This window comes from Hyperoodon ampullatus, assembly GCF_949752795.1.
Source record: "Hyperoodon ampullatus genome assembly, chromosome: 5".
NCBI lineage: Eukaryota > Metazoa > Chordata > Mammalia > Artiodactyla > Ziphiidae > Hyperoodon > Hyperoodon ampullatus.
In genome coordinates, this window is record NC_136918.1 from 1,478,850 (window position 1) to 1,491,363 (window position 12,514).

Below are 12,514 nucleotides of genomic sequence, written 5' to 3' on the forward strand. Positions count from 1 at the left end.
AATCCAGATCCTTCCAGCGTCTCCTGGGCCCACCCACGTAACAGCCATTTTCAAACAGCTTCACTTGGCTGTTCCACTATCACTTCCCACTCGACTTTTCATTTTGCTTTGTGTTGACGGCACCGATATTCTTCTGGGGTGTCTGGACAGAAACCCAGGGCCCACTCCTCGCCCTCTTCTGCACCCCCCAGGCCTACTCTGTCCACCCGCCCCTCCCACCGTCCTGTGTGTCTCGGCCCAGGCTTGGCCCGGGCCCCTCACTCACGTCCCACGCAGCCCTGACGGCGGCTCGGTGACGCTCCTCCCTCCCCTGCCCCGCCCTTCCCCTCCCAGCGCTGCATCCAAGTCCGCGGGCCCTGCTGCAGCTGCCATCCCTGCCCTGGCCGGGGCCCGCAGGCCTGTCTCCTGCAAACTCTGGGGTCTCTGATCCCATCGGTGCCCACCGTAGGAACCACAGTAGCTCTCCATTCCCCGCCCCGTAAGCCCGAGCCCCGCTGAGTTCCGAGGGCCTCCACAGCCTCATCAACTAGGCCCGCTTACCCGCTGGGACAGCAGGCACAGACCCTGGAACCCACAGTACTGTTAGAGGCCCAGAAAAATGGCTTGTTTTGTTTTAACTTTTTAAATTTTAATTTCTTTTAAAATCAAAAGAAAAAATGAATAATAATGATATATAATAATGAATCCAGCCTGTATTGTCTTCATCTTTATAACAATACAGTTATAAAATATAATTTACATATATTATATATATTTGTGCATATATATATATATATATAGCTTTTTAATGAAGGAAGGAGCAAAGTGCCCTGGAAGGCAGAAGTGCCTAAGGCCGTGAAAGTCAAAAGGCAGCTCGGCCAGTAGCCCCTCCACAGGCCCACTAGGACCCTCCGCTCCAAAAAGGCAGCGCCCGCCCCGGCACCGCCCCCCACGCATGCGCAGCACTGGATCAGTGCACCTGGGGCTCCCACCAAGGCTTCTCCTTCAGCATAGTAACCCTCCCTCCCACGCGGTGGCACCAGGTCCTCCCTGCCCTTTCCCACTCAGCTCCCACCCTCTCCTCCAGGAAGCCTTCCACACCCACTAGAACAGCCACCGATCCCCGCCTTGTCTGAAGCGCCACGCCCCCAAGGACCAGAACACTCTTGACGAGCCTCACGCATTAACGTAGGCTGGGAGAATGGGAGGGTGCGCAGGGAGGAGCCTGGACGATGACAGCAGTGTTGGTTACGACGTGAGCCTCAGCCCCACGTCAGCGCTCCAGCCGCAGACCATGCTCCCCCCCCGGGGGGCGGCGGCCACGTGAGGCCCACCCCTCACCTCTACCCGCCCACCGGCCAGGATCTGTGCTTGCAGAGCTGCAGCCTGGCCACCCCACAACCGGACATTGCCCTCAGAGCTGGGTGCCCAGCACAGTACGATGTGCACACACACCCTGGCAGACGGGACGGAGGCTGCGCCGTGCACCCCGTAGGCCAAGGGCCCAGCTGCCTTGATCGGTGCCCTTGCAGCATGCCATGTGGCTCCTCTGAATCTCCTGCCTCTTGCTGACCAAGTGCTCCATGCTGTGGCCACAAAAGCCATCTCCCCTGGACCCTGCGCGCCGACCCATCCACTGTTGTCTGACCGGCTGCACCTCCTCTTCAAGGTGGAGCCCCGGGCACCTCCCCACCTATCAGAGGGAACCCTGTCTCCTGGTATCTCTTGGCTGCTGTGGGCGCTGTGTGGGCTCACTCATCTCCTCACAGTGACCCCCTGACAGAAAGATGCTCGGTGCGATCAGCAACCTACCCCCAAGTCCCCATCCCTTTCCTCTTCCCTGGCCCCGGCAGCGCAGGGGACCAGGGAGCAGCGCCCATGCGTGTGAGGCTGGACGCCCAAGGAGCACATTCTGGCCTGACCCATCCCCAGGTCGTTCTTCCTCAGTGGCCCACTTCAGGCCCACCAGTTGTGGATACACTTTAGGTGAGGGGCTTGGCTGCCCAAGCCCGGCAGCCTCCAGACCACCTTCCTGAGTCTGGTTGGACGAGCATTAGCAGAACTCGCTGCCCCGGAAAGAGAGACTTCAAAGCGTCCAGCCCCACGCGGACGACCCCTCACACTTCATGGTCATCACAAACGCCCCCTCCCCGAGCACCTGGGATGTGCTGCTGTGGGACCCAGCGGGACCTCGGCTCCCCTGGAAGGCCACCCGTGCTACAGGATGAATTGTTGGGATGGGGCAGGCGCTGGTTTGGGGGCTGCTGAGCAGCCAGATGGGCAGCTCCATAGCATCCATGACCAGGCCCCAGTAAACCTATTTACGTTATTAAATCAACTTACAAATGTTACATAAAGAAACATCTGAACATTCTGAAAAGCCCTGTAAGAACAAAAAGACTTGCTGCCAGATAGGCTCCTGGGGAAATGGCTTCCCCAGGTCAGATGCTGGGCCAGTAGCACGGGAAGCGCCAGAGGGGCCTGGAGCCTGGAGGGGTCCCCAATGGGATCTGACTGGGAGGTGCTGGGACACTGTGTAGTGGTTCGAAGAGTGTCCTCTTCCCAAATTCTGTCCACCTGGAATCTCAGAATGTGACCTTATTTGGAAAGAGGGTCTTTGTGGATGTGATTAGTCAAGGGTTTCAAGATGAAAAATCATCCACGATTTAGCATGGGCCTTAAATCCAATGACTGGAAGTGGCAGGAGGGATTCTGTCCCAGGCCTTTGGAGAGAGCGTGGCTCTGCTGACTCCAGACTTCTAACCTCCGGAACTGTGAGAGAATAAACTTCTGTTGTTTTCAGCCACTTGGTCTGTGGCAATTTGCTATAGCATCCCAGGAAACTAATACACACCTACCGGGGAGAGAGGAAAGCCCCCAGATCACTGAGGGGCTAACAGCAACTCAGGCAGTCCCTCGGCCTGTGAGGGCACAGTGGACACAGCCATGCTGTCCCCTTCCCGGAGGCACTGGAGGACCCAGGGAGTGCTCCAGTGCAGTCCTCCAGAGACACTCCCAGGAGCAGCTAGGTAAGCCCCAGCGGGCCAGGACCCACTAGGCTGCTTTCCTAACTTGTGCTGTGGTGGGAGGTCCAGGGACAGGCCGGGGGCTCCAGCCTTGATTATCAGTTCATCTCAGTCACCTCTGAGACTTAAAAATGCTAATGCCTGACCCAGCCTGTGCATCTCCAGTCATCCCCCCAGTAGGTAATGCTAATGTGCAGCCAAGATGGGGGACCCATGAGAAGCCCCAGGAAGAGGGCTGCTCCCAGACTCTCCTCTCTCACCCACAGCCACCACCTGGGGGCCTGAAGCCTCCCATTCTGGTTCTATTGCAGGTTTCAAACAGGTGGACCAAGGGCCGGGCCCACAGGGGGGTTTCACTGGCCACTGGGAGAAGAAAGGGGGCCTGGCCCACAGAGGGGGCCACGTCTCATCACGGCGCAGGTACCAGGGGTGTCTTCTTAGTCCATTTTGAAAGACATTTTTTAGTTGGGATTTTATACAAGAGAATTGTTGCAGACGTGAATCTCACCAGGCTGTAAGTCTTGACTTTTTGCTTCTTTAAGTGAGTGGATTTAGATGGGGTGACAGGTGGGTGGTGAGAGGCTGGGGAATGCACATGTCAAGAGGAGAACAAGGTACACGTGTGTGCAGGGGAGATGCCAGGCAGGAGGCGGCAGGAGACCCGCTCTCCCAAGGCCGCAGGTCAACAAGGCGGCATCTCCCCTGGGCCTGCCAGGCGGACAGGACCCCGGAGAGGTCTGGCGGGGAACCGCGCTCTGCGTGCCCAGGTCCTCATGCCAGCTCCTCGGGGCCTCGGGCATGTTCAGCCCCAGACAGAGGGAGGACTCGCTGCCACCCAGGATGAGGTTGAACACCCTCTACCCTCCCTGCCCGGCTCCGGGCGGGGCCAGGTTCTGTGTCCAGGTCATTTTCTCCTACTTCTCTGCAGAGTAAGCACTTGACAAACATCCCTTGTCCGAATAAGTGAATAGGGGAGGGGGCGGGAGACAGAGGCAGAGACACACATAAGGATGGGAGGGGTGGGGAGGTGGAGCCGTGCTGGGAACCTTCTGGGCACCTCAGCTAATCAAGGCGGGGGCGGGGGCAGGGGCGCTCTGCTGGGCTGTGCTGGTTGGTTCACAGGGTATTTGTGGGCAGTGCTGGGGAGTGGTCAGTGTGGAGGGGGCACAACTGGGAACATCCCCCGGGGCCCTCGGGCATCTTGTCTACTTCCCAAGTGCCTCTGCCACCATGTTAAGAAAAAGTAACATTTCCCCCTCTCCATCTCCAGAGAATTCATGAAAATGGGCCTGTGTGCGCACACAACTGAAGCCCCAGCCTCCCAGCCTAACTACCATCTTAGAGGGTATTGGGAGAGAAATTCCACCTGCAGCCAAAAAAAAAAGTCAGAAAAGCCTGCAGTGGGGAGGGACTTGGGCTTTCTTCACTTTTTGCCAGGACACTGGACATCGACCCTGGGCCACTGTGCCCGCTCAGTCAGATGGAGCCTAAAAACCAAGGCAGACAGGGCCTCTTGAAGCCACTGTGGTGGATTCTGACACCAGCTGACACCAGCTGTGGGCAGGCCCTGTTCTGGACCCACGAATGCAGAGGTGGATCCGAGGGGTCCTGGCCTCAGCCAAGCTGAGAGCCCATCCAGCAGCCAGAGCAGTAGGAGTTCCTGTAGGGCTGGGAGGCCAAAGGAGCCCTGAGGCCAGTGTGCTAGGGAAGATGGAGCCGTGGAGGCGTGCAGAGCATGAGGAGGGTCCTGACCACAGACAAACGTGTGCTCTGAGCCTTGATGAGTCAGAGGAATTTTTCGCAGCAGAGGAGGGAAGAGGGAAGGGCATTCCAGCAGAGGTGACACCATGCGCCAAGGCATGGAAGTGGGACAGCGTCACTGACTGGGGAGCAGCAGGGAGGGAGGCCCGCTGGACCATGGGATATGGGACAAGCAGTGGGCCGTAGGAGGTGACACTGGAGACTCAAACGACATGGGGAGGAGTTGAGGCTTTGATCCACACCAGTGAAGACCACTGCAAAGGCTCTGAGGCCATCTCTATGGCCCACCACTGCCAAGAACAGCAGGCAGCCAAGAGCATCACTTATTATCAATGGGACATCAACAAGAAGTATTATAAGTAACTTAATATTTGAAAAATCAAATAATCAAAACAATATCTGTGAGATCATTCATTGACACACACACATGCACATGAACACACACACAAATATGCAAATACCAAGTCAGACTTAAGAACTGAAGTTAGAGCTGTGATTCGGATGCAAAGCGATGCAGTAGGACTCCCCTTACAGTGAGGAGAGGGCTCTGCAAGCCTGCTGTGGTACAGAGCCTGGCCTGTACCAAGCAAGACAAAGTGTGGCTGAGATAATCATCCCGGAGCAGATGTCCAAGGCTGTGTACATCACTCGGGGCCCCATGTCCTTACCCTTCAGTCAATTCTTACCAAGTCCACTAGTTATCTGGTATTTCAGATGACAGCAGAGGAAAAGTAGGGATTTAGAGGGAGGCAGAGAAAGGGGCTGTGTACGAGGCAAAGGTGCTGACTGGTCCAGAGCGAGACAGGCAGACTAAAGAGTAGACACAGAACTGTAACCCGCAGTGGGCTGTGCTCTGCATGCTCTGTAGGTCCCGGGAGGTGGGAGACCACTTAGCACAGCAGTCCCCAGTGTGTTCTATAAATATTTATCCTTTGAGGACTCGATGACAAAAGAATTCCATGGCCAAATACATCTGGGAGATCCTGCACACTACATCTCTCTTTCAGCAAATCAAAACCACACTGATGTAGTAAAAGGCCCTGAGAAGTCCTGCAGTAGAAAAGTAGATTTACTTTCGTTCCCCAGTGTTCCCTAAGACCCGAACCCTTCTCCCTGCCTTTTTTTCCCTCAGATAACACCTACTAACATTCCTTGGGACTACTATCTCACAGAACCCACTGGCTTAGAAAATTGAATTATTATTTGTGTCTGTCTTAAGGAAGAAATCAATATATTTTTTCTTAAAAATAGTTGAAATGATTAAGTTTGGTGCCTTGTGATAACAGCTTTAGTTGCAGGGGAAATTCACTTCATTTGCTCATCAGCGGTGACAGGAAAGTGAAATGGTACTGACCTTCAAGAGCTCAGCCTTAGGCTACGTGGAGCCTCTGGTTGATTCCAGACCACCCTTGAGAGCCAGGAGCACACAGGTCACTCTATCCAGCCTCCTGCCCATGTAGAGCAGTGCAGGCCCATCACACCAGCCTCTCCAGGGAAGGAAGTGCCCCAGCAACCGTGTGTGTGTGTGTGTGTGTGTGTGTGTGTGGGCGTGTGTGTGGGTGTGTGTGTGTACGCACTCACGAAGGTCCAGCACACAGCCACGCTGGAGGAGCAAGTTCTCCTACTGATCTTTCACGTCCCTCATTTTGCTTCTTGCCCATCCTCCTCCACGTGGTGATGCCCCCAAGAAACCAAACACTGTCATGGTTTAGACCTGCCATGGGGGGCAACAGAACACAGACTGAAAGGTGTCCTTTCTCTACTGGAAACATTTCCCTTATTGAGGTTTGGATCTTCCGAAGGGCCCAGGGTCTTTACCGGGCTGGGACCAGTGTGCAGATGGGAAGCTCCTCCAAGGCAAGATGGATGCCCTAGGTCCCAGCAATGCCCCACTCTCATCCTAGCATCAGCAACCCTGGGAGGGAGGCTGGCATGGTGTCCAGGTGGCTGTCAAGGCTGCAAACACCGCGGGCCTTGGTGGGGGGCAGGGACCCAGGAACTCACCTGGTACGTGTTGTCGAAGCTGTCATACATGAACCGCGTGATCAGAGAAGTCTTCCCGACTGTAAAACAACAAGAAGAGAGGGGTTTAGCCGTGATCCGAGCTAGGCTCCTCTGAACACATTTCACGTGACAAAAACAGATAAAGAAACAAAAAAGCCCAGAGGAAAAGATGAGATGCGGAAACAGAAGTGGGCGGTGGGACCCCCAGAGAGGGACCTTGAGGAGAGGCGGCCGAGTGTACACTGGGTGGGCTGCAGGGGCGTTCCCGCCAGGCTCCAAGGAGGAGGCCTCCCCTGCCCTGTGAACTCTTACCACCCAAATCCAGGTCTTCCTTGACCCATAAGAGCCCAACTGATGCAAGAGCCATACATGAAGAATCAGAGCAAGTGTGTGCATTACAAGATGCTCCTGTCACACGGGCCCACGCTCACCTGGAAATACTGCCTTGCCCTTGGTCACAGGCTGGGATGGAGACATGCTCCTTTATTTCAGCCTGGGCACTGATGAGGAAGGTGGCTTTCCAAGGAACCAGGGGGCAGGGGAAGTAAATGATTCCCCAGTGTCTCTCTTGGGCAGGACTATTTTTCATAACGTGTGCCTGACTGTCCAGCTCCTCGCAGGATGTTTAGCATCCCCGGACCTTGCTGGGTAAATGCCTTCAGGATCCCCCGTCACTGTGACAAGCCTGAACTCCCCTGCACATTTGCAAATGCCCTCTAAGGGGCAGTAACATCTCCAGCGGAGACCCACTGGTATGGCTAACCTGGGAATCCCATAAATGCTGCTAATTTCCCAAATTGCAGGGTTTGGCTTCCGACCTAACCCTGTGCAGGTCCCCTGAGGCCTGGCTGTGGCGGAAATGCCGCTGCAGCATTTGTGAGCATCTGGGTGGGAAGGACGGGCGAGAGGAATATTTGTTAGGTCAGGCCCAGCAGGGGGTGCTACTCCGTCCCCCCGAGTCTCTGCCATGGCCCTGGGAGGCTCAGAGGGGGACCGGACCAGCTGAGCTTGGCTCAGAGCCCTCTGTGCTCCGGGCTGCTGAAGACAGATAACTCTGGCGGGGAACGCAAGAGAGCCAGCGCCCAAGAGCTCTCATTCCACCTCTCCCCGATTCTCGGACGGGATGTCCACAGGCTGGGCCTGGAAGGGTGGCTGCTCACTGCCTGGACGGAGCAGGGGAACCCAGTGGGGTTCCTCTGGGGAAGGTCCTTTTCCAGCTCGGAAGCCTCACCAGGTGAGTGCGGTCCTCTCCCAACAGCCAGCACTTGTAAGGGAAGCGCAACTGTCTTCCGCGGGAGAAGACACACTGCTCGGTTCCAGGCCCTCCCAGACCTCTCCCTTCGTGTCACTTCATTGGGCTGTTCCTGATTTGTATCTTACAGAGTAAAACTGTAATTGTTAAGTAGAGTGCTTTCCTGAGTTCTGTGAGTTATTCGGGTGAATTATGGAACCTGAGGAGGGTCGTGGGCACCCCCAGATTTGCAGCCAGCTGGTCAGAAGTGTGGATGCTCCTGGGGACCCCACTCACAGCTTGTGTCTGAGGTGGGTGGCAACCTAGTTGGGGACTGTGCCCTTAAACCTGGGCAGTCTGACACCAGCTCACAGTGGGTAGCGCCAGGACTGAATTGCAGTACACCCGCTGGTGTCAGAATAGCCTCGTTTCTCTTCTCAGTATCTCTGGGGTGAGCGGTAATACACCCAGGATCTCTTGTAAATTTACCTGGAAACAACTGCCCTTTGAGCGTCTAATAAAAATTAAATCTGTCACGTACTCTCCAGTTGCTTTAAATCTCCACTTAAACTCACACGAAGGTGAGAAGTGGGGGCTTCCCACACCTGGAGGATCGGCTCTGAGGCCACAGAAAGGCCTGGCTGGGAACGGCTTAGGGGACCGACCACAGAGTGAAAAGCGGAGCAACCCGAGCCAGCAGGAGGAGAATGAAATCAGGGAGCGCACGGCGTCCTCCTTTTCCAAGAGACAATGGAAAGTTCCTTCCTCCTCGGGAAGAGCGGTGCTGCAGGGCCCGCTGCAAGCTCCCCTCTGTGGTGGCACACAGCACCTCACACCTTGGCGAAAGGGACACGTCCTCTTCTCCCGCGGGCTCTCCCCTGGGGCAGCTGAGCAGGCCGGGAGGAGAGACAGCGGAATCCCCAAAAGCCACTAAAGGAACAGGGGGTCCACGGAGGAGCTGAGACATCAGAAAGCCCTGCAAGGCTTCTCTGCAAAGTTCCCCTTCTCGAGGCGCCAGCCACTGCCAGTGGCTTCACAGTGGCTTGCAGGGCGACCGCTAGGTGGGAGGAGAAAATGCCAAAGAAACAAGTAGTGTCCTGGGACTGTGCAGGAGGAACTGTTAGGTGTGGGGTCCTGGCCAGTGCCAGTGTTTTCTGAGCTTTCTCACAGTCACCGTAACAGGCAACACCTGAACCCTGTATTTACGGAGCGCGTCAGACACACCCCAAGGCTGTGCCAGGCACAGATTTACACAACAGCAGTAAACAGAGGAGACGGGACACCCGCCTACCTGAAGCTTGCAGGACTTCTGTGTTTGCAGCAACGCTGTACTAAGCCTTTAAGACCACCCTGGTTGGTCCCCAACCCTGAAGCTGGTACTCATGCACCCCCATTTTATACAAGGGGAAACGAGCTGACAGCTCCTTGCCTAGGGCCAGAGCCGAGCAGGGCCAGGATAAGGTGGTCGGACCAGGGACTGAGCTCCTATCCCTGACGCTCCTCAGCGTCTCTGGGTCATGCTGGGTTTCAGGATTCTGCTGGCTCATTATTGCCACCACTGTAGATGTCACGGAGCTCCGGGAATAGCCTTGCCAAGTCAAGGCACCTTTTTCTTGGGATGGGCTGGAGGCAGGGCCTCTTCCTACTCAGGCAGTGCTTGACCCAACCTGCAAGGCCAGAAACTGGGAATTCAGGCACGGGTTGGGCAAACGGAGGGCTCAGCAAAGCAAGGATGGATGGGTTAGGACACCTGGGGCCCCGCACCCCAACTGAGGCCTGGACTGAATGACAGCCTCGTTATCAAAAGGGGATGATTTCTTCCCACTCTTCTAGGTGGTTTTTCTCATTTCTCAGAGCAGAAGCCCTCCTCTTCCCTGCCTCAGAGCTTCCCCAAGACCACCCATATTCTTTCCATGGATGCCAGGACAACATGGCTCAGACCCTGTCTGAACTTGTCAGCTTGGCCTCCCTGCTTAGACGTCTCTAACTGCTCGTCCTCCCCGCGGCCTCAGTGTGCACCCTTCACTGCAGGCAGTGTGCAACAACACCATGGCTGGTGTGTCCTGCCCCGGCCCCAACTTGAGCCAGGCCTCCACCCTGACCCATGGCCCCGGGGCTCCAGGGTGGGGCTCACCAGCCTGCAGGGGACCAACCAGCCCTCAGAGCAGAGACCAGGCAACACTATGCAGCACCAACAGCAGGAAAGGTGCCTCCATGCTTTGTCCCTAGGGCCCTGAGGCAGAGTTTTACAAAGGAGCCCCTCGGGCTTCCCTGGTGGCGCAGTGGTTGAGAGCCCGCCTGCCGATGCAGGGGACGCGGGTTCGTGCCCCGGTCCGGGAGGATCCCACATGCCGCGGAGCAGCTAGACCCGTGAGCCATGGCCGCTGAGCCTGTGCGTCCGGAGCCTGTGCTCCGCAACGGGAGAGGCCACAACAGTGAGAGGCCCACGTACCGCAAAAAAAAAAAAAAAAAAAAAAAAAAAAAAGCAGGCAATCATTATTGAGCTTTTTTCTCTCTGCTCATGGCTCAGCAATATTCTTATAATCTTCTGGTGGTTTAATCCCACATGATTAAGCAGGGAGATGTATTTTCTCTCTTTCACCCAAATGAGGGTGAGAAAATTCATTCCTGAGCACTTATTAGGAGCCTCTAGAAAGAAGGAATGGAAACGCTAACTCTTACTGGGATTCTGCTCAGCGCCAGACAAGAAATTCTTAGGTTTCCTCATTAATCCTCATCATGATCCAGTGAGGTGGTTCTTATCCCCAAGGTCACATGGCTGGGAAGCAGTGGAGCTGCCGTATAAAACCAGATATGACGCCAAAGACCTCACCTCATGAATGACACTGCGCTGGTTTATGGGAAGGTCTGACCAGCAGCAAAGCAGGAGATCACAAAAGGCGGGGGCCCAGGGGGCTGGGCATCAGGAAGGCTGCAAGGGCAGCTGCTGAACTGTGGGAAGGGGGGGTCAGAGGAGACCGGGTACTTCGGGCGGAGGGAACAGCGGGAGCAAATGCACATAGGCAGGAAGATAAAAAGCTTCTGCAAAGAGAGGGGAGGCAACAAGGTCAAGGTCATTTCCCCTGTCCTTTGTCTCAGGGACAATGGGGCCAGACCAGGTGTGTAAGGAGAGGGGTAAACGACAAACACTGTTCAGGGAAGCTACGTGTGGCCACTGAGTTGATTTAAACCAAAATCCATCTCTGGGGCCAGTTGTAGAGGAAGGGGAGGGACGGACAGAGAGAGGCAAGCCCAGTGGGCCAGGGGCTAGACGGCCAGGCCATGTGGCCACATCAAGGAGCACGATTCTCTCCCAGGGGTGGCAGGAGCTCCTGAAGGGTCTTAAGCAGAGAGGTGGTGGGAAAGGTGTGGCAGCTCATAATGGCCACGATGGCTCACAAAATATGACCCATACCATGTGCTCTTCTTACAACGTACCACAGACACTCTATCCAGAGGTAAATCTGTGGGCCTGTGACCGTGGCAGAAATGGCACCGTGTGTGACTCAAAGGCGAGGTTAGAAAAGGCAGCACAGCTTCGGTCTGGAGGGCTCCAGCTCCCTCACACTCTGGAAGCTAGCCCTTCAACCCAGCCGCCATGCTGTGAGGAAGCCCAAGGCAGCCTACACGTGGGAGAACCACATGGAGACATCCACGTGCGAGAAACGGAAGCCTCCAGCCAGCAGCCAACAGCCAGAAGACCTGTGGGTGGGCGAGCCTTCAGATGACTCGAGCCCCAGCCTTGGAGCCATCAAAATGGAACACAGGCACCCTTTCCCTGCTAGGACCTGCCCAAATTATAGATTCCTGAGCAAAGCAAATATTTTCATCCTCTTGAGCCACCAAGTTTGGGGTGGTTTGTTATAGAGTACTAGGTAATCACAGCAACAGTTCTGTGCTTTAGGAAGAAAACTTACACTTCTAAGGGGGGGAAGGGCCTACAGGGGCCAGATTGGGGGCAGGAATCCAGCGAGGGATGGCGGATCTCAGTTAAAGCAAGGGCAGTGGCGCTGGGGAGAAGTAGAGAGCAGAGGAGGGTGACAGGACCTAGTAACTGGTCAGACTCAGAGGAGAGCCCAGGACGCCTCCCTGACACCTGGCTTTGTGACTAGCACACGATGGGGCCATTCCTTAAGCCCAAGCGAACTGGACAAGGAGCAAACACCAAGTCATCACTCTGGACTCAGGTCACCCATAAAAGCTTTCTTTAAAATTGTCAGACCAAAGCACAAATACCAGCACTACATTCAGAAAAAATCATTACATAATGATGGGTAATAATCATTCAACCTCAGGAGCTGAGGATCTGAGCTTATTTTCCATTATTGACGTCACTACGGAACAGCCCTTTCCTTACCCACATCTAAGCTTCGGGCCCAGAGGTCTTGCAAACCCGTGGACTGTCCCGATGAGCTCGGTTCCACACACCCTGGAAGTTCCACCAGTGCAAGGTGGCCCTTCACAGTCAGCTAGCAGCACCCACCTGGACCTCACCCATGGCGGCCACTCACTC

The 12,514-nt window shown here is 55.5% G+C and overlaps 1 protein-coding gene across 2 annotated transcripts in view; it reads right to left on the minus strand.

The window, feature by feature from the left end:
• The window catches only part of RAB6B (RAB6B, member RAS oncogene family), a gene marked incomplete at both ends in the record, with an annotated part of 54,660 nt that overhangs the window by 21,343 nt on the left and 20,803 nt on the right, over positions 1–12,514 (minus strand). For both annotated transcript variants that reach the window (XM_079704494.1, XM_079704493.1), the window contains one exon: positions 6,771–6,829. In XM_079704494.1, coding sequence (XP_079560620.1) covers positions 6,771–6,829 — 59 coding nt within the window. The remainder of the gene's footprint in view (positions 1–6,770; positions 6,830–12,514) is intronic.